The 27,926-nt window shown below is 36.6% G+C and overlaps 1 protein-coding gene across 2 annotated transcripts; it reads right to left on the reverse strand.

Annotated features, from left to right (window-relative positions):
* Positions 1-336: 336 nt before the first annotated feature.
* Positions 337-27,926, reverse strand: LOC127802525 (chromatin remodeling protein SHL-like). 2 transcript variants are annotated; one of them, XM_052338367.1, is made up of 5 exons: positions 27,708-27,926; positions 27,269-27,614; positions 26,747-26,815; positions 23,306-23,456; positions 337-708 (listed from the first exon to the last, which is right to left on the reverse strand). In XM_052338367.1, exons 1-5 carry the CDS (start codon positions 27,778-27,780, stop codon positions 682-684), a joined length of 666 nt encoding a protein of 221 aa, XP_052194327.1. In that variant the 5' UTR covers positions 27,781-27,926; the 3' UTR covers positions 337-681. The 2 variants fall into 2 exon arrangements, with proteins under 2 accessions (XP_052194327.1, XP_052194328.1); XM_052338368.1 differs by having other exon boundaries at positions 23,306-23,441; positions 27,708-27,923.

Raw genomic sequence — 27,926 nt, forward strand, 5'->3', positions numbered from 1 at the left:
ATTGTGAACTTCACTATTTTGACAAGAACAATCTTACACAAGAAACATTGCAAACCTTTTTATGTTTAAAGTTTTAATGTAAAATATTTTGTAAATATAAGATGAGAAATATTATTTTTCCAAGCCATATATAAATGCAAAGTTAACATTTGTATGCATTTCATCTTAATCCAAGTCAAACACCATATAAGATAAAAATTCACTTTTTGTGTAAATTTTGTTTAGCCAAATCTCATTTTTCATGCGCAAGAATGTGGAATATTTTTTCGGCCTTACAAGAACTGGGAGGGAACAAATAAAAAAGCAGCTGCCGAATGGGGTTATAAACTCACTGTGGAGGCGGGGAATGAAATGCACCACAAGATCCCTTTTATCATATATATTGCTGCTGCTTAGAAAGGTGTAATAATTATTCAAGATACTTTACAGGAAACCCCTAATGGTTACACGCACCATTCACAAACACGGAGAATTTACATTACATAATTACAGGCTACCAAACAGATGCTTTTAACTTCCGAAAGGAAATCCATCAAACCAAATCAACATGAGCGTACAGTTCTTGAACCAATCAGTTTCCTTTCGCATCAGCTCAGAAACATTGCCTTTCGTCTCTTTGAAACCTAATAACCTCCCAACACTTTTATGTCCAATTTCATCATTTGTAGCTTCTGGAGCATATCACCTTCGCCGGCGCTTTGCCTCAACCTGAAATGCCCATCACACCGATGTTAGACAATGGTAATAGGAATCATGAAAGCTGCCAACGCCAACGAAAGAAGAACGGTATCGGGAGTAATTATGAACAGGTGCATGACCCCGCCCCATTTGGAGCGGAATGGGTCTCCAACAGGGCCGGGATAAATTGCCATCTCTGAAACACATTTATAACACTTGCTTTGGAGCAAATTACTGTGCTATTGTACTAACACTGATGAGCAAAATGAGAACGCAAAGCAGCAACAAAGCAAGCTTCCAGAAGGTTGGAGATATTTCTACCAGAGAACATAGCAAAAAGATTGTTGAGCTTCCACCACTGGATGTACCACACGATAAATGACATAACTGGTGATCTTAACTCGTAGAGAAGCAAAGGGAAAAATGGGCCAACTCTAAGAAGCCAAAGCCTTGAAATTCTATGAAAAGGGAACACATTTCATCATTTTCCACCTAACCCTTGCAGGCAATACTACAGTATCCTACAGGATCAGTGTTCAGAGGTAAAATTTACTCTCTCAACTTTACTTGCAACAGAGTTGGCATTGTAGGTAATAATACTCTTGAGATTTGACAGAATCAATGACCGTAAAATTAAAGTGCCATAGAGGCAATTTACACATTGTAAATGCTCAGGGCACGACTCTTTAATTGGATTTTCATCAGTCAAGGATCCATGCCCTTTTTCCATTTCATTTCATGTGCAGTAACTACTGCCAAATTATGCTTTTTCAAGTTCAAAGATATCTAATAAGAGAAAATGGCTGGCTTGATCTTGTCACCCCGCTCCTCTAGAAAGAGCAAAAAGGACAAACATGCAGACATCAATATCCAGTGAAATCTCCCCAGATATAGAAACGGCTACTTAAAATAAAAATGGCCAGAAAATAATCAAGGAGATAAACTGCCGTAAAACACGAATGATAACCGAAAAGAAACTTTCTGAAGGTTAACTTCCAGCACAAAATTTGCTAGAAAGTTGCTTCATTACTCTCTATTTGAGGAAAACGCCCACCTATATCCAACCTCCCCATCAGGGGATGTCCTCTCAAACCAACTTCAAATTTCAATTGAAAGAGGTATGAATATAAGGATATAGGGCCGGGCCAGTAGTAGGGCCGGGCCACAATAAGCCCACAAAGATGTGGAAAGCTCTAGAAGTTCACATAACATGCATATAATGATATCACCTTCAAGAATATGAAGCAGCCTCAGTTCCTTGATCATAAAGATCAGAGAACCATGAAGAAACACAGTGCCCCTTATTCGCCCATTATACAATGGGCTATGCAGGTCAAGCTTTTCACCAACCAGAGATAGTGAAGGTGACAATCTAGCTTGCGTTTAGATTATCTGATCAAAGAGCAACACACACAACTTTTGTCCTTTTAGTTGCACATATACATCTTCTGTTTTTCCATTTAACAGTTAGATTATCTGCATGTAACATAATTGGAAGTTTAAAAAATTAATCTGCAGCAAATACAGCAACAGGAAACATATGTTCATGCAAGGGAGAGGAAGGGAGGCAACCCTTCAAACTGCCAGCCCTACTCTTTGCAATATGTTGTGCTCAGATGTGACCTAAAACTACTTCCAGTAAAACAGCACCCTAATCTCCAAGAATTCCAGTGGCTACATCTAAGCACATTAAATTTTCATGCCAATATCTTCTGCGTCACTCATTGTACATAAATGTCCCAATAAAGGTAACAAATATTTTACTCCCCTAATTAGAACAAGGAGGGATAACATCAAAAGGCAAAGGAAATAAAGACCAGTTTCAGATATTTTACTTTCAACAGTGTTGGAAAATGGATCTTCACTTTACTTTTGTCTCCCAAACGAATATCCACAAAAGATCACCCAGACAGAACATCTGCTTGATGCCCCTCCATTTCCAAGACAGGGACATCAGAAGTAGATTATTTTATAAAGCCGGTAAGTGAAATTAATCTGTTAGACTTGCCTCACTACTTAAGAACAGAACCTCAATTGGTAAGATTGTAAGAAAAGGCATACGTGGAGTCATTTCTCAAAGAAAAAGGGCTTACTTAGAAAGGAGTGAAATTTGTCTGGGATGACACATGTAAATGAAGCTTTTTGAAACTCGAGGAGAGGTTTACCACTACAATTTTGGCTTTATCTAAAGGGTCAGGAGGTTTTGTGGTATACACTGATGCCTGGATTGTGTGCAAAATGGTAATGTTATAGCTTAAGAGTCTCAACAATTGAGATGGCATGAACTGGATTGACCAACCCATGATTTGGAATTAGTTTTGGTTATTTATGCAATTAAGTTGTGGCATCATTGCCTGTATGGTGAAAGGTTTAAAATTTGCACACAGATCATAGGAGTCTGTGGTATGTATTTTCTCAAAAGGAGTTGGCTTGCTAGTCTGACTGTAAAGCTGGATTTGATGGAACAAGTTACATAAGCTTTGGGTAGAGATCCTAGGTTTTGCCAGTGGGTTGACAAAAATGGCAAAGTAAAAGATTTCAGGTGGACAATCTTGGATGAGGCATACCAAGCCAAGTATTCACTTCACCCTAGAGCAATGAAGATGTATAGAGATCTCAATGAAGTCCATTGGTGGCTAGGGATGAAGAAAAGTGTGGCTCAATGAAGGGCACAGTGTGATATGTGCTAGAGGATCAAGGTGGAACATCAAAGGCTAGTGCAACCACTGGATATACTTGCTGCCCCCCCCCCCCCCCCCCCCCCAAAAAAAAAAGAGAGAGAGAGAAAAACAGCTAGATATAACTGAGTGGAAATAGGAGTATGTGACAAACTAATGATGATTTTGTGACAGGGTTACCAAGGTCTCCTAGTGGAAATGATGCCATGTGGGTTATGTGGCATGGAAGAAAGTAACAAGGTTTCTTGTCTTTTTAATGAGTGCATCAGCCACCCATGTTCTTTTTGAACTTCTAATGCCCACAACGTGTGTACACCACCCTATCTAGATAACATTTGTTAACTAAGATATGGGCTGAAAAAGTGGGATATGAAAAACATTACAGACAAAAGTGTTTTCCATTATATTTGTTAAATTTATCTTACAGCACTTGGAAAAGAAGTCATGTGACTTCTTCTCTGGAATTGTTCAAATAAATTTCTCTCCCCCCTCCCCTCCAGATAAATTTATCTTAGACCTTACAGATAAGAAAAAATGACCTATATGTCTCCCCCAATGTATTCCAAAAAAATTTAACAAACAATCTAATAAAAATCTCGAAATGTTTCTCAGTCTTATCTTGACCATTTCATATCTTGATCCGAAAAGCATTCCAAACTTATCTTGATATAACCTTATCTTATTCATTTTAACAAACACGACCTTAGAGGATAAAAGGTAGCTTATAACCTATGCTAAAAGGTTAGTACGTAGAAGTGCAAAAATGCATGCTAAAAGGTTAGAACCTAGAAGTGCCAAAAAACCACAACTTTTATATGGCACAGGAAACACGTGTTGGAATATTTCAAATACATCTATGGCCATTTCAAGTTCAAAGACACCTTTGAAAATGTGTCAACACCCTTTTTCTTAGAGAGTGATCAGACACAGTACCTAGAAACATCATTATGAAAATAATAATAATAATGATGACGACGACGACGACGACAATAACAAAATCTCTGGATTTGAGAAAGAATTTATATTGTTGACTCCTCCACTGATTAGTTCAACATATTTAGTAGGAAAGGCCTAGGCTGTGTCAAACTGCGTGCACATAAGCACGATATAGGTAGATAGAGAGAGAGAGAGCAAAGATATATGTATACAGATTTTAACTAAATTGGATCAAGTTAATAATCAAAAGATTTGTATGAGATGTCTTGGATTACATTTGGATGAATAAACTTGAGATCAATTTATTTGGTAATACAATATATAATGAATGTATGATAGAGTGAGTTCTTAGACTTCAATAAAAAAACCTAAGGGCTATCCTTTTTGCACAACTAGAATCTTGGTTAAGGTTTTGCAATAGCCATCTCTAACTCATTATTTGAAAACCCCTCAAAATAAAACAATTAAATCCTTCAAACTTTCTTCTTGTTTTCATTTTTGATAACTGAACAGATAATGGGCCATAATTGTTAAATAGAATTCTGAAAAGAAAGGTAGTGACAGAAACTACAGTATATACTAATACACAAGTACAAATTATCAAGAAAATGGTAAAAAACACTAACCTCCCCTGAGGTATGGCTAATTCAGGAGACTACCCCTCTATTTTAACACATTACATTTCATAGCCCTAAGGTTTAAAAAAATTGTAACAATATGCCCCTTACCTTAAACAAACAGCAGTTAAATTAAAAAAAAAAAAATACCAAACTACCATCAATCTCTCCCCAAATCTTTGTTTAGCAATCTCCTCGTCTCAGGCCTCCAGTGGCAGCTACCTCTCTCTCTCTCTCCCTCCCTTCCTTCCATTATGTCTAATTTTCACCTCGACCATGCGATGGCTCAGTTGGACTGAAACCCAGCAAAATCACTGGGTTTCTCAGGCCATATCTCTCTCCCATCAACAATTCATAGTGGTATGGAAGGAATATAAGAAGTCTATTTCAAGTTGTAAATATTCTACTGAAGAAATAGAAAATGACAAAGAGAAAGTCGTCTTTCCTATGAAAAGTTTCATCAAACACTTGGTAGACAAAAGCAGGTGGTCTGCTTTGTAGATCCACTAAGACAAAAATCAGTAACAGACATGAAACAAATGAAGCCTACTGATTCAACCAGGACATCCCAATCTATCGAATGAAGGACAGCCAAAATGTTTAAATCTAGTCCTAGTGCAAAAGTTATTCCAAATTGTTGTATGTTTGCATCGAGTGTAGCCTAGAAGAAATAAGTGAAGTCAACTTTATTCAAGCGGTAGAATTGGTTAAGTTAGGTTATGTACAACAGTAGCTTATGTATGAGGGGTATAATAGGAAATGTGCAGTCTTTTATATTCCTTGTAATATCAGCCCAAAATGTCTATAAATAGAAGACATGGGGCAGTCGCTTGAGTCAATCTTGATCATTCTAATTTTTACGAGTGCTATGTTGAGAGGAAAGCCTAGTTATCAAGATAGTCTTTGTAATCTCATTGTTGTTGTACTCATGAGAGAGTGGGATTCTTGTGTACTGATTTCATCATTTCTTAGTGGATTGCTCTCGGAATCTAAGAGGCTGGATGTAGGATCGACTTATTGGCAATCTGAACCAGGATAAACTATAGTGTCTTCTTGTGTGGTTTACGCATTTCTTCTTTATTTCAATTCTGTTCTTATTTGTGCTTCTGTGTTGTGAGTTCAATTGTGTGTGATTGTGTCTGGAATTGGTCGAGAGAAGTGCATTCCAGTGCTCCCAATTCAACACAAATTATTAGATTCCCACTGAAATTAACCTAAAATTCATGAAAGTCTATTCAAAATCAGGCGTGTGGGTCAGTGGGTGTTTTTCTTTTCTTTTTTTCCTTGGGAAGGGGGGGAGGAGAGAGAGAGAGAGTGGTGATGATTCATGTCGCAGGGGATGATGCACTTGTCATACCCAGTGTTATTGTTGCCACCGAAAGAGAATGTCAACGAGTTTTGGCTGGTGGGCTGCATGTAGGAGTCATTGGTGCCAATGAGCACCTTGATATCATCCTTGGAAAAGCCGTAGCAGTGATGAGGCAGGCATACATCCAGTGCACGTCGTTTACGCCCTTGAAAGCAAGCAGACTGCAGTTCAACCACGAAACCCAGCATTTTATTACCCCAATGATGCTGGGGTTCGATTCCAGCACCAGCACTGGCAAATAATAGTGGTCGGCCACCACCAGTTTTTTTAGTTTTTTTTTAAATTATTTATCTGTAATTAGAGAGGAGAGACAGATAGAGTGTGTGGGGGGGGAGAGAGAGCGGGGGTTAATTTACCTTATTTTTTAACAGAATGGTGCTCGCTGTAATTTTTGAAAATGAAGGGGTGGTCCCTGTAATTAGGCCTTACTTTAGGATGGTTAATGTAATTTATTAAAAAGAAAAAAAAAAAAAAAAGCTTGCAACATGAAAGAGGAGTTATTTCTCAACCCATGAAAAGGGAAAACATAGGATGTTCCCTTCAATAACCAATTAGGATTCACAACTCCATCAAAAACACTACTATTTCGTTCATGTGAAATGCCCCGCATCACAAAAAATAAAAAAACAAAAATAAGGCAATGAGCATGCATCCTTTTGTGTCAAAGATGGCAAGAAAAAGAACTCTAGCCTCAAATAGAACCAAAATAATCCAAAGTGATGTGCCAAACACCTAAAAGTATACAAAAGCAAACTCCCCAAAACCACAAGACAACAAAGAACCAGTCAATTCACTAACCTTCCTGTTATGATTAGGAGCTCTTTTGACAACTCAATCAATGTTTCGAAATGCCAATTCTCTCAACTCCCCACCCGAAGTCAATCCAACCAACAGAAACAAAAAACAGAAAAACAAGGACAGAATTTAAATGAATAAAAAACCAGAAACAATCAAACCACAAATCAAACAATAGGCGCAAGATATATCCTGGTTCAGATTGCTTTAAAGCAACCCTACATCCAGCCTTCAAACACCCCAAGAGCAGTCTTGATTTATTCAGAAACCGATCAGAACAACAGTGCTTCCTTGGCCGAGCACACCCACATTATTCTCTCCAAGATTACAAAACTATATTCTAATCACACAGCCTTTCTCTTAGAGAATACACAAGCACTCGACAGAAACAGAAAATGAGAACACTCTGCTTCACTAGCTACCCCTTGCCCTCTATTTATAATAGTGGGTGGATACCCCAATGAAGACTTTAAAATATTTACAGTTTAAACCCCCAACTTATCACTAATTACAGTTTGGGTTACAACTTCTATTTAATACTTCATTGGCCCTCAAAAAACAATGCTATAACTAATCTTATTAACCTATACTCTAGACAACATTTTAACACTTCCATTATACAAAGAACACCCTCTCCAAAGTGGTGAAAAAGGCAGTCAGACAAAGAAGACAACCCAGGGGGAGTCCTCAACTTCCATATCACCTCCTAGGAAAAAAGGTTTCCCTCACCATAGAAAATGATGTAGAATGTGTGCACTGAAAACAGTTACCCTCCTCACAAGCAACAAACCCATTTGTCCTCCCCCTTCCTTCATATTGCATAGTCCTTAGCATATTCAAGAAAGGTGTCATGTAATTGAAGTCCTAATCTTGAAGAACGTTTGAATTGATCTCCTAAATGGCTAGTCCTCTTCCAAGTTCCTCAAAGCAAAAACTCTAAAGCCACTAGCTAATGAGAAAGGCTTTGTTTAAAAGCCTAAACTTCCCAACACCCAATCTTTATCAACCATTTATTACAACAACTCACAAGCTTTAATCTCACTAGTTGGGGTCCAGTACATGAATTCTAGACCTTCATTCATCTCTATCCATAGCAATATCCTCTGATAAATGATTATATTCTATGTCATGTCTAAGAATTTCTCACCAAATTTTCTTTGGCCTTCCTCTCCCTCTTTTGCTACACACTTCCTCTGTACATCCACTCGCCTAATTGGTGCTTCAATCAATATTCTTCTCATATGTCTGAATCATCATAATCGTGATTCTTGCATCTTATTCAACATGCACCACTCCAACCTTATTACGCATCATTTTGTTTCTTATTTTGTCTTTTCTTGTATGACCTTATATCTACCATAACATTCTCATCTCAACTAGACTAATATTGGTGCTTAACTACCAACTTTTTGAGCCACAAGAAAAATGATCTAATAGTAATAGGCATCTAAGAAAACATCATCTTAGCTTTAAAGGGATTTTATGATCACATATAATGTTGGGCACATTTCTCCACTAGTAGTTCGTCATTGATTCTATGAAGAACATTCTCCATAATTTCCCCCTAAAACATCAAAATTGATTGTTCTTGTAATAGCTTGATCTCCAAGTCTCACAATTACAACATTCACATTTCTTCACTTTTTTTATCTGTCTCACACAGAAGCACGAACACAAACATAGGGACACGGGATTCTTCAAAAAAAGTAGGACACGACATGATTGAGATACATTAATTAATTAAATAATTTTTTATATTTTTAAATATAAAGTATCAAAAGATCCAAACTCACAAACATGCATTTAAAATTCATAAGCCAAAATTCCAAATGAATAACTGCAGTCTAATTAGCAATCAACTCACAGTCCATTCGTCTTTATCCCTCACAATCCGATCGATGTTTAAAGAGCTAGAGAATAGAAGCATGAAGGGTATGAAAACTGAATAGTCATGCAATCCAAACTTGGAAAAACAAAATAATCATGCAATTACCAAGTCATGAAACTAAAGAGTAAAAAAGAAAACCCTTACTTTTTAGTTTTGATGTGACTGCTATCATGTTCCTAGGTTTTGGTAGGAATTTGGAAGAATCCAAGGGAGAATTAGATGGAAAAGGGAGAAATAGCAGACTGAATTGAGAGGGAACAAACATAATCAAGAGAGAGAGGACAGAGAACTGAGAGAAATCAAAGAGGAAATAGAGAGGGAATTGATGAGAGGGAAGGCTGAAAGTCAATTATCATTCCATAACATAATCCTCATCCTCCTCCAAGTAGCCTTTTATAGATCAGCTACCTACTAACTGAAAGCATATTCTAGAATAATAGCACCCATTTGCTCCTAACATAATTACAAAATATCTCCTACAAACAATTGTAACTCAATTACAGTATTGCCCCTCTAATACCCCTAGGGTCGTGACAATTCCCCCCCTCCTTGAGAGAGTTCTTGTCCCCAAGAACTTGCAACAATTGGCTATCGTTTCTCCATCCAATCCCTATTTTCACTATCCGATCCATTCCTCTTCTCTTTTTCTGCTCTTTCTTTCTCCTTTTGGCCTTTTCTCCTTCTCTCTTACGGTCCTTTTCTTTTGCATTTTCCTGCAATTGTAAGATATAGTCCTCTAAGATCTCTTTGGCAAAGCTCTTTTCTCCAAGTGTTCTGTATTCTGACAAAACTCAAAATGCTACTTAGTTTTCCCCCCCAAGAGATTCCAGTGATTTCCTTGATAGTGCCTAAAAGATCAGTACAGTCTTTTACCGAACATGGACAATTTTTAACTTCTTTTTCCTCCTCCTCCTTTGGTTCTTTCCCGTAAATCCTTAATTACTAGACGTGCATTGACAACAAGTATTGGAGGAGTACCTATTCCTTCCAGAACAACAAACTTATAATCTTCAAAATCCAAAGACGATGTGCTCGTAACTATCACGACCCCAAGAATCCCCAAGGCTATAATTGTAAATATAATAGTAGTTAATTTACATGCATTTATTATGTTGTACTCTAGGTCGATGTTCATGTTTGTACCTTTTAGCGAACAGCCTATAAATAGGGTAAGGTAGTTAGAGAATGGATGTGATGAATGACAATTGAATTCCAGATTTTTCTCTCAAGTATGATCTCTCTCTCTCTCTCTCTCTCTCTTGTTGTTCTAACTACATTCCCCCTCAATTCTTGATGTATTTCCCTCCCTTTCAGTCCACATTCTCCCTCCAATTCTCTTTGTTCGGATTATATCTTTCTAATTCCTTCTAAATTCCTTGCAAACACTAGCTAAACCCTAGGATCATGACAGTAACCTTCCCCAACTTCACAACACTTTTGCTTCCTGCTTGCAAAAGATATAATCCGAAGATTTATCTTCAACAGATTTTTCTTTTGATGGTGTCACATTGACTATTCCTGCAACTGTCATTCCTGTCCGGACATACTAATTGCATAGGAAGAGATGAGAAAGTTTTGCAGGTTCCTCAATGGTTGAAACATGGCCTCCATCACGACTTTCATCTTCGAAATGATTTATAGCCGAAATATCTGATGAATCAATATTTTTTTCCCATTCATATTGTTCCTCAGTCTCCTATAAGTCAGAATTCGGAGAAAGTAATCCAACAGCAATCTCCTCACAGATAAATGATCCTTCAGTTGGAATTACATGTGTTATGATTAGGAGCTCTTTTGACAACTCAATCATTGTTTCAAAATGCCAATTCTCTCAACTCCTCACTCGAAATCAATCCAACCAACAGAAATAATAAACAGAAAACAATAACAGAATTTAAATGAATGAAAATCAAAAACAATCAAACCACAAACCAAACAATAGGCGCAAGATATATCCTGGTTCGGATTGCTTTAAAGCAACCCTACATCTAGCCTTGAAATCATGTCGAGAGCAGACTTGATTTATTCAGAAACCAATCAGAACAACAGTGCTTCCTTAGCCAAGTACACCCACATCATTCTCTCCAAGATTACAAAGCTATATTCTAATCACACAGCCTTTCTCTTAGAGAATACACAAACACTCGACAGATTTTGTCATTACAAACAGAAAATGAGAACACTGCTTCACTTGCTACCCCTTGCCCTCTATTTATAATAGTGGGTTGATACCCCAATGAAGACTTTAAAATATTTACAGTTTAAACCCCCAACTTATCACTAATTACAGTTTGGGTTACAACTTCTATTTAATACTTCATTGGCCCTCAAATACAATGTTATAACTGATCTTATTAACCTACACTCTAGACAACATTTTAACAACCTAAAACTTCTTTGCAAGCTGGATCAACATGTCGTCCAGCACGTCCATCTTTTGGTTGAAAGTTTTCTTCAATGACTGTACACTTATTTCCAAGGAGTGCATAGCTTCTTTGGTCGTTGCCATTTCCTTAGTTCAAATTCTTCAAACTGAATCTACCTCTGAATCAGTCTCAAAAAAATCGCCTACCACCTAACTTCAGCAACTGAGGATCGCCTACGATCAGCTTCCAGGGACCGCTTGGCTCTGCTCGTCCTCCAAGTCAGATCGCCTGAATCAACAACCTCCTGTGACTCGATAATGTTAACCTTAGGACTCTTAGATTATACCCTTAGGTGAGAAAACCCTCTCCAACACTCTCGAATGCAATGAAAATTATAAGAACAGAAAACATGAACAACAGAAACAGAAATAATCAAGTCAGAAACCAAACAATAGGCGCAAGATATATCCTGGTTCAAAATGCTTTTGGCAAACCTACATCCAGCCTTCAAACACCCACCAAGAGTAGTCTTTATTACAGAGAATCAATCAGTACAGCAGCAAGAAACATCCTCCTATTCCCGAGTACATCCAACGCTCACTCTCTAAGAATTTCAAAGCTGTCTTGCACACCAGCCTCTCCCTCTCAAAGTGAATGTCCGCTCAGTATAAAAAAAGAATGAGAAAATCTACTCCCTTGCCCTCTATTTATAATAGTGGGCGGATATCCCAATGAATAGTATTAGATATTTACAGTTTAACCCCCAAACTATAACTAATTACAGTTTGGGTTACAACTTCTATCTAAAATCTTCAATGACCCTCAAATACACTGCTATAACTGATCTTATTAACCTATACTCTAGACAACATTTCACATATCAGTTCACGAGTCAAGAACCTAAGATCGGCAGCAACCTTAAATTCACCAAGTCAGCCGATCGTCTCCTAAATTCACCGAAACCTGAACTCAGCCAACCTAGTCCACCTTTCTGTTGGATAATCGATCGCCTCACAGTAGTCGCCTAGGTCAAATAGCTGAGAATTCCTCCTGCTCGGCTTCACCTTCAAATACAAGCCACAACCTAGGTCATGATGCAGTAGCCAAGAATCGGCTACTATGAATTTGCCTCCTTAGAATCTGCTTCGCCTTCAAATTCCGAGCCTCAATTATCAGCCGAGAATCAACCACCTGAGACCAACCGCTGATAATTCAATGCGCTCTGTTGAAGCTAAGACAATTCGCTAAATCATCATCAAAAATCACACGAATGTTAGTCGAAAATTGCTTTGCTCACAACCGAGAATCAATCGGCTTTGATTTCAATTGTCATGTTCCTAAGATTTGGATAAGATTTTGATAGGAATTTGGAAGAATCCAAGGGAGAATTAGTCGGAAAATGGAGAGATAGCAGACTGAATTGAGAGGGAACAGAGATAATCGAGAGAGAGAGGGGACGGAGAATTGAGAGAAATCAGAGAGAAAATTGAGAGAGAATTGATGAGAGGGAAGGCTGAAAGTCAATTATCATTCCACAACATAATCCCCATCCTCCTACAAGTAGCCTTTTATAGGCATCAACTACAACTAACTGAAAGTATATTCTAGAATAACAACACCTGTGTGCTCCTAACAGAATTACAAAATATCTCCTACAAACAATTGTAACTCAATTACAGTATTGCCCCTCTAATACCCTTAGGGTCATGATATTTGTATAGAGGACACATGTATCCTACAAGTATTTGCATATGTCCCCTCTCATACCTTTTTTAAAAAATTTTAAGAAAGTGTCAAACATGCCATAGGAGTGTTTGATACGTGTCAAAGATGTGTCGAGTGTCTGACACATTGACAACACGGGTATGGTAACCCCTAGTAAGTGTTTGCGCTTTATAGGTCTCACGCTTCTAATTTTACTTAAATTATATTCTACATACTTAGTTTGTTTTCGACCTACTTAATTCAAGTTCTAAGGTGTTTTTCCACAGTTCAAGTTCATTATTCAAGTCTTTTTTTGTCTCATTCATCACTTCTTAGATGTGCTTTGTGAGTTCATCCATCATAAGAGCAAAGAGGTAAGGGTTACCGTGTGAATTTGTAAACTTGAAAACTGAAAAGTACTCTCAATGCAGGGCCAACGATAATCCTAGCAGCTCAAACTCCTTAATCTATTTGTTGTTATCCAAGAAGTAAGTGATCCAAAATCAGTAAAGGCATGTTTCTTTAATACTCAAGTACAAAATCTATTCAATTAGAAAAAAATAGTACAATATGTATGCATTTCAAATCCATGATCAGAAGCACAACCTTAAAAAGGGAAAAAAAAAAAAAACACAAATAGATTCAACAAAGCTTGAACTCTGAACTATTTAGGGTTAATTACATGACTCAATTTTACTGCCTGCCAGTTCACCTTCCTGTTTCCCTTGGAACACACTATTACTTAAGTCAGACCTATCTTTCCAAAAAGGAAATAACCATATTCATGGACCCTAGATGGTGAAGAATTTTCAATGTCCCTAATCAAATTAGGGTTCATAAGATTATAAATAAAATTTTGGATCTGTCCAAAAAAACATGAATCAAATAGCTCACATAGATTTCACAAGCACAAAGTCTTCTAAAAGCTCACGTGCAATGTCAATGATCACCTTCCGGCTTCCACCTATCTTGGAATTGATGGATTCCTTCTTGCTTTTCACTTTGACAACTTAGAAAGCAAAAAACTTGTATATCTAGTACTCATTACTAATAGGGTATTAATAAACAAAGGCTAGGGTATGTAGCATGGGACCCAATGGAATCTCTTCCTTATTTCAAATTAGTCCATACAATAGTTACCCATTTTGTGGAACAACCCCCCCCCCCCCCCCAAAACTGCGTTTCCAATCACAGGAATCAGTTCGCAGTATGAACGTGTACTGGAACGGGGAGGGACACGACTTGGATCGCCAAAAATGGCGATCCCAAATATAGAACTTCAAAGGTCCAAACTCAGAAATCATCTGGAGATGAAGGAAGTTCACCTTATCTTCACATGGTGAAATTGCAAGTAGTGTAATCAAAGGAGAGACGCTCCCCTAGGTGTAATCAAGAAAAGGCAACAAAAAGAACAGAAAAATGAGAGGTTGTAGGCTTGGAAAATCAGAAGCATGTGAGGAGTTACAAAAGATCTAATATGAAGAGGAAAATGAGAAAGAAAAGAGAAAAGCAAGCTCAAGCTCGTTTTGCTGCTGAGGCAAACAACTTCAGTTTGCTTTGATTTCTTCCATATTTCATACTCTTCTATAGCTGTGAGGGCCACCAGGTGCTAGACTTGAGCGAGGTGAGTTGGAGAGCAGTTGTCAGAGATTGGCAACTGTTGTCACACACCACGAACACTTGGCAGGTGACAGCATATGGCTGATTGTTCTGGCGACTTCTCTTTACTGGGAGGGTCACTTGTAGCAAGCAACGACCACCATCCTCTAATTCCCCTTTGGATAGGTGGTCTAGTGTGGGTTGTCGTAGAGTGGCGTCAAAAGCTCTAAGTTCTTATTTTATAAGACTTCGGTCTCTTTCTATTTTATACATGTTATTTTGTGACTGCTTTAAAGAGTGTTAAGTAATAAATAAGAAGAAAACAGCTATTTGTAATAAGTTAACGGATATAAATTACAATAAATCTATTTGGATAGAATCTATCAAGATAGAAAGGCATTTAATTAGAGATGGCAATTGCAACCGAAATCGTGGGGAACCAAACCGAAACCGAACTGGTCAACATGGTTAAAAATCGTTTGACTGGGTAATAGTTTGGTTTGGGGAAAAACCGAACATTGTTTCAATGGGTATGGTTTGGTTATGGTTTTCACTAAATCCAAACCAAAACCCGAACCGAATGTGTGGGTAATCGAACCAAACTGAACCGAATATACATATATATAATATATATTTATTTATTTAATATATTATATATACACATAATATATATATTGACTAATGCATTTTTTTACAAGCATTTTAACTAATGCATTACAAATATATAAAATATTTAACATTTATAAAGTAATTAACAAATAAAATAAAACCTAATCTTAAATTATTTTATTTTTATCAATCAAATAATTATTAATAAAAATAACAAATTAAATATTTAAAAAATAAATAAAACCTAACGGGAGATTATGGATTAAACTAAAAAAACCATAGTTAAAATCAAAATCGAATGGTTTGGTTATGGTTTTTAATTTTTAAAACCAATGGGTAATGGTTTGGTTTTGGTTTTGGTTTTAGTAGTTTAAGTTTGGTTTGGTTATGATTTTGGCAAAAACCGAAACCAAACCATTTCCAACCCTACATTTAAAGCTTGTTTTATATTATTTTAAAATATTTTAATGATATTTAACAAAACAAAAGGAAAATTTTAACCTTATAAAAAATCCAATCCATCACTCGTATGCTTCCCTCTTAAAATTCCCACCTAAAACTACTGCCCAACACATTAAAGTTGCACATTTCCAAAGCAAAAAAATTAGTTATGAAAATAGCGGTAATCAATGTATTCTTTTTTCATTCTCCTCCTATTCTATTTCATTCATTGACACATAGGTTTACCGAAAGTGGGGCTTGCCTGAACTGCTGGGCAGGCTTCATCACTGATGAAGCTCGCCCAGCATTGCAGTTGAAGTCCGCCCGAACTACATCCAAATGGGCGCCCGGTGTATTTAAATTGAGGTGACGATTTCAAGATGAGAATATTTTTGTCTTTTGATGCCATCGGTCATCCCGTGCATCAACTAATTTAGGCAAAGTAGCATTTTTCATTTCATTCCACGAGTTGGCTGGACAAGAGCTTCTTAACTAGACAATGGAGAATGAGAATGAGAGAAATTATATTGAGCATAGACGTAATTTATTGGAAGAGCTCTTTGGTTTCGAAGAAGATGATAGTTTGATTGGTGAAGAATTAGAAAGTGAAGAACAATATGATTTTGTGGTAGCTTTATTCTATTAACAACCATTTGGAAGAACCCAATAACGTCAATGTGGAAGAAAACCTCCACCAGGTATGATATTTAACAGTATTGAGAGTCTGATGAATGCTTATCAAGAACATACAAGAGTTTCGGTGTTGCCAAGAGATCAGCTCATAAAAACAACGATGAAAGTTACAAGTATGTTACAATTTGCTGTGAAAAAGGAAGGAAACAACAATGTGAGAAGTCTACAAAGAGGATAAATTGTCCTGTAAGAATAAATGCAATTAGGAGAGACAATGGAGTTTGGCAAGTTTCAAAAACAATATTAGGACACAACCATGAATTGCAACCTGATATGTCTATTTTGATGCCTGCTCATAGGAATCTAACAATTAATATGAAGAGACAACTGGAAGCCAATGATATTGCAAGCATAAGACCGTGTAAGAATGTTAGAATGCTAGAAGTTCAAGCTGGTGGGCCTCAAAATTTAGGATGCTTGCCTAAAGACTGCAAAAATTTCATTGAGAGTAAGAGAAGGCTGAGACTAGGTGATGGAGATGCAAAGGCCATTCGGAAGTTGTTTGTAAGGATGCAACAAAAAGACAGGGACTTTTTTCATTTGATGGACTTCAACGATGAAGGCAAACTAATTAATGTGTTGTGGGTCCATCCTCGTGCGAAAGCCGCCTATGAAGAATTTCATGATGTTGTCAGTTTTGACACAACATACCTTGTGAACAAGTATAGAATGCCTTTTGCTACAATTGTAGGCATAAATCATCACAGACAATCAATTCTTTTAGGTTGTGCACTAGTTACACATGAGGACACAAGATCATTCAAGTGGCTTTTTATGAATTGGCTCGAAGCAATGGGAAGTATTCATCCTAATGCTATTTTAACCGATCAATGCGAAATATTCATCCTAATGCTATTCATCGATATTGCTTGTGGCATATCCTTTGCAAACTACCTCAGAAGTTTAGGAATGTTGTTGAATTCAACAACGCAATTATCGAATTCAAAGCTCTCGTCTATGATAGTCTCACTATTAAACTATTTGAGAGGAACTGGAATGAGTTCTTCAGGAAGCATGGATTGGAAAGGAATGATTGGTTAAAGGACCTTTTTAATCAAAGGCAAAGTTGGGCACGAGTTTATCTGCATCACAATTTCTGGGCTGGTATGGTTTCTACTCAAAGAAGTGAGGGAATGCATGCTTTTTTTTATGGTTATGTTCACTCTATGAGCACATTTAAACAATTTGTTGAACAATATGAGATTGCAATGAGTAATAAGATCCAGAAAGAGTTCCTTACTGACTACGATCAAAGTGTAAAGTGGCTAAATGCATATCAGAGTTTGATTGGGAAATACAATTCCAACAGGCATGCACAAATTCAATATTCAAGTTAGTTCAAAATGAGATCAGGCGCTTGTTGTACTACCATGTTATTCTGCCAACTGAAGAGAAAGCAAGGGCAACAGCTACTGGGGTAGGTATTGAAAAACATAAAATAATAGAGAGATGTATTTTAAATAATTGGTACCATAAGGAGTTTATTTACACTGTTGAGTACAGAGAGAATGGTGATTATTTAAGCTACAATTGCAAGAAATTTGAATTCAAAGGCATGCCTTGCTACCACATCTTTAAGTTGATGTCCTTGAAAGACATGAAAGTTATCGGTGAAAGATATATATTAAGGAGGTGGAGAAAAGATGTTGTGAGACGCCATTCTAAGATTTTCTTTCTGCCACGCCATTCTCAATCATGTGAGGATAACCTCCAGCAAAGAAAATCTTAGAATGGCGTCTGACAACATCTTTTCTCTACCTCCTTAATATATATTTTTCACTGATAACTTTCATGTCTTTTAAGGACATCAATTTAAAGATGTGGCAGCAAGGTATGCCCTTGAATTCAAATTTCCTGCAATTACAGCTTAAATAATCACCATTCTCTCTGTACTCAACAATGTAAATAAACTCCTTATGGTACCAATTATTTAAAATGCATCTCTCTATTATTTTATGTTTTTCAATACCTACCCCAGTAGCTGTTGCCCTTGCTTCCTCTTCAATTGGCAGAATAACATAGCAGTACAACAAGCACTTGATCTCATTTTAAACTAACTTGAATATTGAATTTGTGTATGCCTGTTGGAACTGTATTTCCCAATCAAACTCTAATATGCATTTAGCCACTTTACACTTTGAATCATAGTCAGCAAGGAACTCTTTCTGAATCTTATTACTCATTGCAATCTCATATTGTTCAACAAATTGTTTAAGCGTGTTCATAGAGTGAACATAACCATCAAAAAAAGCATGCATTCCCTCACTTCTTTGAGTAGAAATCATACCAGCCCAGAAATTGTGATGTAGATAAACTCGTGCCCAACTTTGCCTTTGATTAAAAAGGTCCTTTAGCCAATCATTCCTTTCCAATCCATGCTTCCTCAAGAACTCATTCTAGTTCCTCTCAAACAATTCAATAGTGAGACTATCATACACGAAAGCTTTGAATTTGATAATTGCCTTATCGAATTCAACAACATTTCTAAACTTCTTAGGCAGTTTGCAAAGGATATGCCACAAACAATACCGATGAACAGTGTTAGGCATAACATCAGTGATAGTTGATTTGATGGTTTCGCATTAATCGGTTAAAATAGCATTAGGATGCATATTTCCCATTGCTTCGAGCCAATTCATAAAAAACCACTTGAATGATCTTGTGTCCTCATGTGTAACCAGCGCACAGCCTAAAAGAATTGATTGTCCATAATGATTTATGCCTACAATTGTAGCAAAAGGCATGCTATATTTGTTCACAAGGTATGTTGTGTCAAAACTGACAACATCATGAAATTCTTCATGGGCGGCTTTTGCACGAGGATGGACCCACAACACATTAGTTAGCCTGCCTTCGTCGTTGAAGTCCTCAAATGAAAAAAGCCCATGTCTTTTGGTTGCATCCTTACAAACTTCCGAATGGCCTCTGCATCTCCATCACCTAGTCTCAGTCTTCTCCTACTCTTAATGAAATTTTTATAGTCTTTAGGCAAGCATCCTAAATTTTGAGGCCCACCAGCTTGAACTTCTAGCATTCTTACACGGTTTTATGCCTGCAATATCATTGGCTTCCAGTTGTCTCTTCATATTAATTATCAGATTCCTATGAGTAGGCATCAAAATAGACATATCCGGTTGCAATTCATGGTTGTGTCCTAATATTGTTTTTGAAACCTGCCAAACTCCATTCTCTCTCCTAATTGCATTTATTCTTACAGGACAATATATCCTTTTTGTAGACTTCTCATATTGTTGTTTCTTTGCTCTGTCACAGCAAATTGTAACATACTTGTAACTTTCATCACTGTTTCTATGAGTTGATCTCTTGGTAACACTGAAACTCTTGCATGTTCTTGATAAGAATTCATCAGACTCTCAATACTGTTAAATATCATACCTGGTAGAGATCCTTCTTCCGCATTGACGTTATTGGATTCTTCCAAATGGTTGTTAATAGAATCAGCTGCCACAAAATCAAATTGTTCTTCACTTTCTGATTCTTTGCCAATCAAACTATCATCTTCTTCGAAACCAAAGAGCTCTTCCAATAAATTACGTCTATGCTCAATATAATTTCTCTCATTCTCATTCTCTATTTTCTGGTTAAGAAGCTCTTGTCCAGCCAACTTGTGGAATGAAATGAGAAATGCTACTTTGCCTAAATTAGTTGACGACACGGGATGACCAATAGCATCAAAAGACAAAAATATTTTCACCTTGAAATCGTCGCCATCAATTTAAATACACCGGGCCCCCGTTCAAATGAAGTTCGGGCGGACTTCATCATAGGCGACTTTAACTGCATTGTTGGGCGGGCTTCATCAGTTCAGGCAAGCCCCACTTTTGGTAAACCCATGTGTCAATGAATGAAATAGAATAGGAGGAGAATGCAAAAAGAATACATTGATTACAGCTATTTTCATAACTAATTTTTTTGCTTTGGAAATGTGCAGCTTTAATGTGTTGGGCAGTAGTTTTAGGTGGGAGTTTTAGGAGAGAAGCATACGAGTGAAGGTTTGGATTTTTTATAAGGTTAAAATTGTCTTTTTGTTTTGTTAAATATCATTAAAATATTATAAAATAATATAAAACAAGCATTAAATGCCTTTTTATCTGGATAGATTCTATCCAAATAAATTTATTATAATAATTATGAGAATAGAGAAGTAAGATGGTGGGTTGGGTAGGTAAAATTTAATATATTTTGCTCTTCTACATGCAAAAAGTCTTATCTTGGAATTTGTACAAAGGCATGCTGGAAGTTGTCAGCTTCATCAACTTGTCTATACAATATTTGAGAACATTCACCTTTTTCAATGTACACAACTTAATAATATTAAAATATAACATTTAACATTCAATTTAATTTAAAGTTACTAATAACCAAGATTAATTTAACTCAAAAATTTTATATTTTTGACTAAAATCCTAGATTAATTTATATAAGATATAAGATTTTATGAATTAAAATTTATATTTTGACTAATATCCTAGATTAATTTATATAAGATTATAATTTGGCTAATAACCTGTGGAATGTGTTCGAGGATAAAACCATGAATCATGATATTATGGCTAATAACCCATACGATATCATACTTTGACTAATAACCTAAATTAATTTAAAATTTTACTAATAACATAGATTAGTTTCATTTATAACTTAGATTAATTTATATTTTTACTAACAACCTAGATTAATTTATATAAGATTATACCTTGACTAAAAACCGATGATATGCATTATAGGATAAAATGATGAATCATGATACTATGTCCAATAACCTATTGACTAAAACCTAAATTAATTTAAAATTTTACTAATAACCTAGATTAATTTATATAAGATTATGCCCTGACTAATAACCTATGGTATGAGTTCTAGGATAGAATCAAGAATCATGATAATGAGGCTAATAAACTATATGATATCATACTTTGACTAAAACCTAAATTAATTTAAAATTATACTAATAACCTGGATTAATATATAAGATTATACCTTGACTAATTTACATTTCAACTAATAACCTAGATTAATTTACACAAGATTATACCTTGACTAATAATCTATGGTATGTGTTCTAGGATAAAATCATGAATCATGATATTGATCAGGATAATGATAACATAAATGATTCTGTTACCAGCTCGGAGGAGATGAGATGGAGTTCTCTAGATAGTGAATATGTTGAAATGCCAAATGAAGAGGAAGTTACACAAGATTTCTCAAGAGCTTTGCTTACTGCCACATACAAGTCATCGTCTAAGCTTGTGAAAGGAAGCAATTCTAAAAAGATGGGGGGGGGGGGGGGGGGAAGGTAAATTATAAACAAGCTGATTAGAGAGGGGTTTTGGGATTGTTAGCTTTAAATTTGTTATGTTAGCAATTTCAATTCTTTTCCTTGTTTTGGTTCTACGATGTTAGTTTTATGTAATTGCAGACTTATTTTTAGTAAAGTTGAACCTTATTTTCATTGCAATATCTCATGAATATAACAAATTTTTTCCTTCAAATTTTAATAAGCATACCAATATATTATTCAAGGCAAACCACAAACCAAACTGGCATACCAACCAGTCTTTCCCCCCATGAATGTATATCTAGCTAAGTAGGATGCCTCATACCCAAATATGTACTGCAAAACAAAACATACCACATGCCATGTAACTATGGTCCATTCTAATAATGATTGCAATCATGTCCATGGCATTGACAGATTTACAATTTTTAATAATAAAGGATTAGAGACTTGTTGCACCACCCCTTTACATGATAATCCTTCCACCAACTAATATTCCATATAAATTATGGGATTAAACCAATGCAAATATTATTGCTCCCAAATTTATGTGTGTGTTTCTATCAAGATATTTTGGACAAAAAAATAATTTAGAAAATCAAACACAAGATATTTATTATATACAAAATAAATATTTATACTCTCCAAAATCCAAAAATTGACCACCGAATTTTATCCAAAATCCAAGAGACAATCATGAATATATTCTCCTACAATAGGAGTGGTGGAGTACTTATAGAATGAGGACAAACCTCACATACTTGTTATATAATCCAACATGTTTGGGTATTGGGCACCTATTAGGCATCATGTTTGATAGTGTCGGTATATAACTCATATATAAGACTTAGCAACATTCTTCAGTCTAGTGATTATTTATAACATTAATAATACCCTCTTATTACAATGATAGGTCTAAGACTATTCTTATAGTGGCCCTGTTCAATATTTGTCTCTACAGATATTCACATGCTACTAAGAGTCTCTACTCTAGCAATAGAAACACGCCACTCTGTCACAAATAGTAGTACAACATGTGACACCCTTTTCGATGAACATCTTGCCCCTCAATTTTCATAGGCCGTGAACAATTTTAAGATTACAAGGAAAATAAAATTATGTTTCCCTGTTAGCAATCTCTATTACCAACCTGATTTCATACAAAGTAATCTTAGGACAAAATATCATCCAATATGATATAATAAATAAATAATACCCACAAAATGCATGCAAGAAATAAAATGTCAAATTCTATTATCAAATAATAAGAGTTATGGCTTTGCAGGGCATACAAAACTTTCAGATGGACCACTCTTGAACCATCTGTTCCACATTAAAGTCTTTTCTTTTCTTTCCTGTTCTTGGAAGAGGGTTGGTAGATAAGTAATCAGTATTTGTCTAGATGCATCTTAAATTTAAACTATCCTCTCAGCTATCGTAAAGTCATTAAGAATGGACAAATGCTATCATAAAGTCAATCAAACCATTACCAGACAACCACTTTTTAGAAGAAGAACAAGAAACAAGATGCACAATAAAATTAAACCTTTCTCATCCATGGCCAGATTTAAGCCCGTTTCCATTTATAAATGTTAGGAATTATTGGTTACAAACAGACAGAGTAAAATACCTTTGTATCTGAATGCCTGGAAGTAGCATGAGAATTCTGCAACTTCTTTTGAGCTTCAGAAGAACAATTTTGGCAAAAGAAATGGTCAAGTCTTTTGGCTTCTTCTGCAGTCATGTCTATACAAGCTGGGTGGAACCTGAAGGAAAAACAACTGCCGATGACTTCTGGTTAAAAAAACCTACAATTGACAATTCTCAGCAAGTTGGATACTTTGGTCGGAAATGTGGAGTTCTGGAAACTTGTTAAGGATGGACAAATGTAAATCACATGGAGGATCATTCACCAATTCTATATCTGAATCTATAATAACATAAAATTAATGCCTTCAAATGGAGAGGGAAAGGAGGACCCAAAGGATTAAGTTTTATCAGAAACAAGAAAAGTTAAGAAAAAAAAAATTAGGATCCACCTGAGGAAAAAGGCATAGCCCAGTCTCAACTTTAAACTCAAAATGAGTTGCCTTCCCCCCCCCCCCCCCCCCCCCCCCCCCCCCCCCCCACCCCCCAACCTCTCTCTCTCTCTCTGTCTCTGTGTTGGCTGGATAAAACAGGTAGGAAGCTGACTCAAAGTCATCTTGTCAGGAAACACCATATATTGTCCTCTAATGGACTAACCTCATTCCCTGCTAGACCTCAATGGTATGGATGTAAATGGGTCCCCATTTACATATTTTTTTTAATAAATTTTCAAATAAGCCTTATGCCTATATCCCCCAATTATGAATTTTGATACCTGTTTTCTTGGGGGATTTTAAATGAGGTTAATTAGGGACCCATTACATCCCTACTCATTGGTAGCGCCATTGGTTCCCCACTTAACCTCTGAATTTTATGATGTTAGACCACCTAAGTATTAGCAGGTTAAGAACCAAGGATATATATCTCAAACTTGTATCCTAACATTCATAAATGAACTGATAGGATTTGATGCCTCATAATTCATATGATGTCAGATAAAATAAACTACAGGCCTCAGCATGGTGGTTCTTAGAGTTCACTAACTCTTTTTCTTTTCTTTCTTTGATGGCCATTTAAGAAAAATGAGGTGCATTGCACGAGGTCCCCATGATGTGATATTGGAGCATGTTCCAACTTATTTTCACGTTAACTGGGTGATGCTAGAGTCTACGATTGACGTTTTGTGTTCATGGAAGCGGGGAAGCTTGGTGGGAGACAGTGCCATACTGCCATGTATGGATACCTAATCCCTTCTATTTTATGTTGCACATTGGTGGGAGAAGAATAGTAGAGCACTTCAGAAATGAGGGAGATAGATTTTTCCTTAAAAGAAAACTTTATTGTTTCCCTTTTGTGTAAGCAAGAGAGGTCCCAAATTTCTCCATAGATAGTTTAGTTCATTTTGTATATGCCCTCGGTTTGTAAGTAGCATTGCAAGTTTTCATCATACAAGTTTCAAGGTTTAACCCTAAAGGCCTTTTTTCTCCTAGTTGTAGGGTGGTCTTGGTTTCTAGTAGTTATTTGGGTCTTCATCTTGCTTCCTCTTTTAATGATAAAGTTGTCTAGGATAAGATTCTTGAAACTAAAAGTTGGTTAGCATTCAAAAAGATAGCAACTGTGTTTTTTTTTTTTTTTTTTTTTTTTGGGGGGGGGGGGGGGGGGGGGCGGTGTTAGTGAGGTAACCCTCACCAAAAGCACTTTCCCTACCTTGGATACTTATACCTCGTCATAGTTTATGATGCCTAGCTCAATAGTGAGAAGGTTAGAGAATTACAACCAGACTTTCTTAGGGGTGGAATGGGAGATTAGACTAATTTCATTGGACAAGGTTTCCCGTCTTATCAAGGGGGATGGTATGGGCATCAATAAGCCTGGGCATTTTAATAATGTCTTTTCATTAAGTAGTTCTGGAGTTTGTCATCTAATAGAGGTAGTCTTTGGCATAGAGTCATTGAGAGTACATATGGGGGCAGGTTTGGGATGTTTCTTTTTTATGTATTTTTTTTTTTTTAAAGGTTGGTGGTGAGATTTTGGACAGATAGCCACCATGAACATAAGCCATTTATGTGATACTTGTGACTGATATTTCCAGTCTCCCCACACCCCCCACCCCCCAAAAAAAAAGTAAAGAGCTAACAAAAACGAGCTGGCAAAGAGCTTTGTGGAAATCAACACCTCACAAGGTGGCCTTCTTTGTACAGACAGCTTCCCTATGGTCCATTCTTAGTCTTATAACAATCTGAGGAAGAGAGGTCAAGAGGTGCTGCTTTGATTTTACAAACACAAACAAAAATGATACCACTGATAAGATTTTGCATTCAATAGACTCTTAGATATGTAGAGCTTTTATCCTTTACTTCAGGTTCAGTGGAGTATGTCGCACACTGCTTTGGAGGTATTCCATGCTTGGTACAGGCTTGTCCTAATAGGAGGATTAACACTTGGGTGACATTTCCTTTTCCTTTTCCTTTTGAGTTGTAGATGAGAATTCAAAGCATAGTTACCAGGTTCCCTCCTACCCTCTCGAACCAAAATCAGGATCACACATTCAGGATCGTGGTTTTTTTTTTAAGTCCTAAGATCACAAGGAACACGATCTAGATCCCCAAGAATGGGAATCCCAAATGGAACTAAACAATTAAAACTATGGGGAAAAATTTGAAGTTGGAATAATTTTCTTTAAAAATTAATGAAAGAAAGCTTGCCAACTTCACTTTCTTGTACATTCTATTGCATTTTGAACTATATTCAAGCCTAACTTCATTTATATAAGATTCTTCAAAATCCATAAGATTCTTCAAATTAGTTGTACAAGAACATAGAAAAGAATTCAAAACAAAACAAACCAACTTCTATAATAGCAAAGCATCAATCCGATTAATTTCGACCCCAGTACAACTATAGAACGTAGCACAGCCCCAAATAACGAACCAATTAATCCTACCCTCTCCATACCACAAAATTAGCATACTAACATACCCCATAACTGTACCCATTCCATGACCTAGAACATACCAAATTCCCAGTAATATGATTCAAATTGAACATTTATTATATTAAGGGAACCATTCTTGTTTCTTTCTTCTTTTCTTTTCTTTTTTTTTTTTTGTGAGGGATGGTTCCCCCTTACCCTAACATTCCTTTTTGTCTTTTTGTATGACATTTAATTGCCTGTAGTTGAATAGGTTTTCCTTATCCTAACATTCTTTTTTGTCTTTTAGTATGACATTTACTTGCATGTAGCTGTATAAGCTTTTCAGGTTTTATTTGGGGTTCACCCCCTTTTGGCACCTTTGCTTTATATATTGTTTACTTATAAAAGAGAGGACACTTAGAATGTGAAAAGGATTTGCTCAATTAGTAATTCATCCTTTATTTATTGGAATTGAACTTGGGAGTCTGTTTATTGGGAAAATACACGCCAAACTATTAGGCATTTCTAGGGACTGTGTTCAAATAGTAAATTCAAAAGTTGTGAACTCACCAGTCAGTGCAGCCTTCACACTGGACCATTAGATCATCAGGATTGTAAGGCATCTCACACTTGCAATACCTGCCATGTAAAGATCATTCAGGCTATCAAAATATACATGAAGGAATTAACATATTGAAATAAGAGATTAACATCTAACATAAATGAAGTACGCAATCAGTCATCAGTCTACCAGCCATACTCCAGAAATCAAATTATGACGCTCTTATATGTAACTAATATCTAAGTGCATAAGCCACCCAATTGTCTATCTGCAGTCTATAAGGTTTAATTAAACCAAATTTGCACATTGAAAACTACATCATCTTGAGTCCAACCTAGATAAATCAATAACCTAATTTTCCGAAGCCTTCCAAAGCATATCAAGTTATCAACTAAACTTCAATTTGAACAAGATGACAAAAGGCAAGCAGTAATAATTTTGAAGTGCTCAATTACTTTTCCACATTCAGAATACAATGAAAAACAATTTAATCAAAGTACTGGAGATCGTAGGAAAAAGCTCAAACATACACGGCCACTCTATCGGGATTGAACGCTCCAGTTGTTGAATTATACTCGAAACGGCAGAAGTAATCGTCGTTGCCGACAGCATCAAGCTTTGTGTAACTCTTGAAGTTGTGCACAGTGCACTTGCCTTCGATTGTGTCGGCGCTCTGAACGTCATAGTGATCAGAGAGGAAGAGCTCCTTGGAGCCATGGAACTGCCTGCGGCCGCCAATCGACTCCTCAGGCCGGTAGTACCAACGCACGTGGACCCTCACATGGCCGCCTCTACTGTCCGACTCGATCTTCTCCACTTTCGCCACGTACGACGGCTTCGACGGATCGGATGGTCGCATCAACACGCAATCGCCGGCTAGCGAGGCCGTTGGCGACGCAAATTAGCGTGAAATTTCCAGGAAAATGAGAGAGAAAACTGGAGGAGGGAAAGAGACGGGCAGTCGCTTACCTCGGATGGTTTTGTTGATGGCTTTGACGGTGTAGGAGTCTAGGGTTCGTCTCGGTGCTCGGGCTTTGGCCATCGACTGTCTTCGACTCGACTGAAATGACTATTTCAACAACATTCGAACAATCTCTTCGAGGCAGATAGAGAGGGAGGGAGAGGAGAGAGACAGACAGAGAGGGCAAAGAATACGTTACAGACGGGATTTTTTCAGTATTCCTTCAG

The sequence above is a fragment of the Diospyros lotus genome, chromosome 5, assembly GCF_014633365.1.
Source record: "Diospyros lotus cultivar Yz01 chromosome 5, ASM1463336v1, whole genome shotgun sequence".
Classification (NCBI taxonomy): Eukaryota; Viridiplantae; Streptophyta; class Magnoliopsida; order Ericales; family Ebenaceae; genus Diospyros; species Diospyros lotus.

What these genes read in the sequence shown, in the direction of transcription:
- LOC127802525 (XM_052338367.1), bottom strand. Translation starts at nt 27,780, where the DNA reads ATGGCCAAAGCCCGAGCACCGAGACGAACCCTAGACTCCTACACCGTC. An exon ending in AATCCCGATAGAGTGGCCGT is followed by an intron (nt 26,816 to 27,268) that starts GTATGTTTGAGC and finishes TTTACATGGCAG; the next exon opens with GTATTGCAAGTGTGAGATGC. An exon ending in TGTGAAGGCTGCACTGACTG is followed by an intron (nt 23,457 to 26,746) that starts GTGAGTTCACAA and finishes AGTCATCGGCAG; the next exon opens with TTGTTTTTCCTTCAGGTTCC.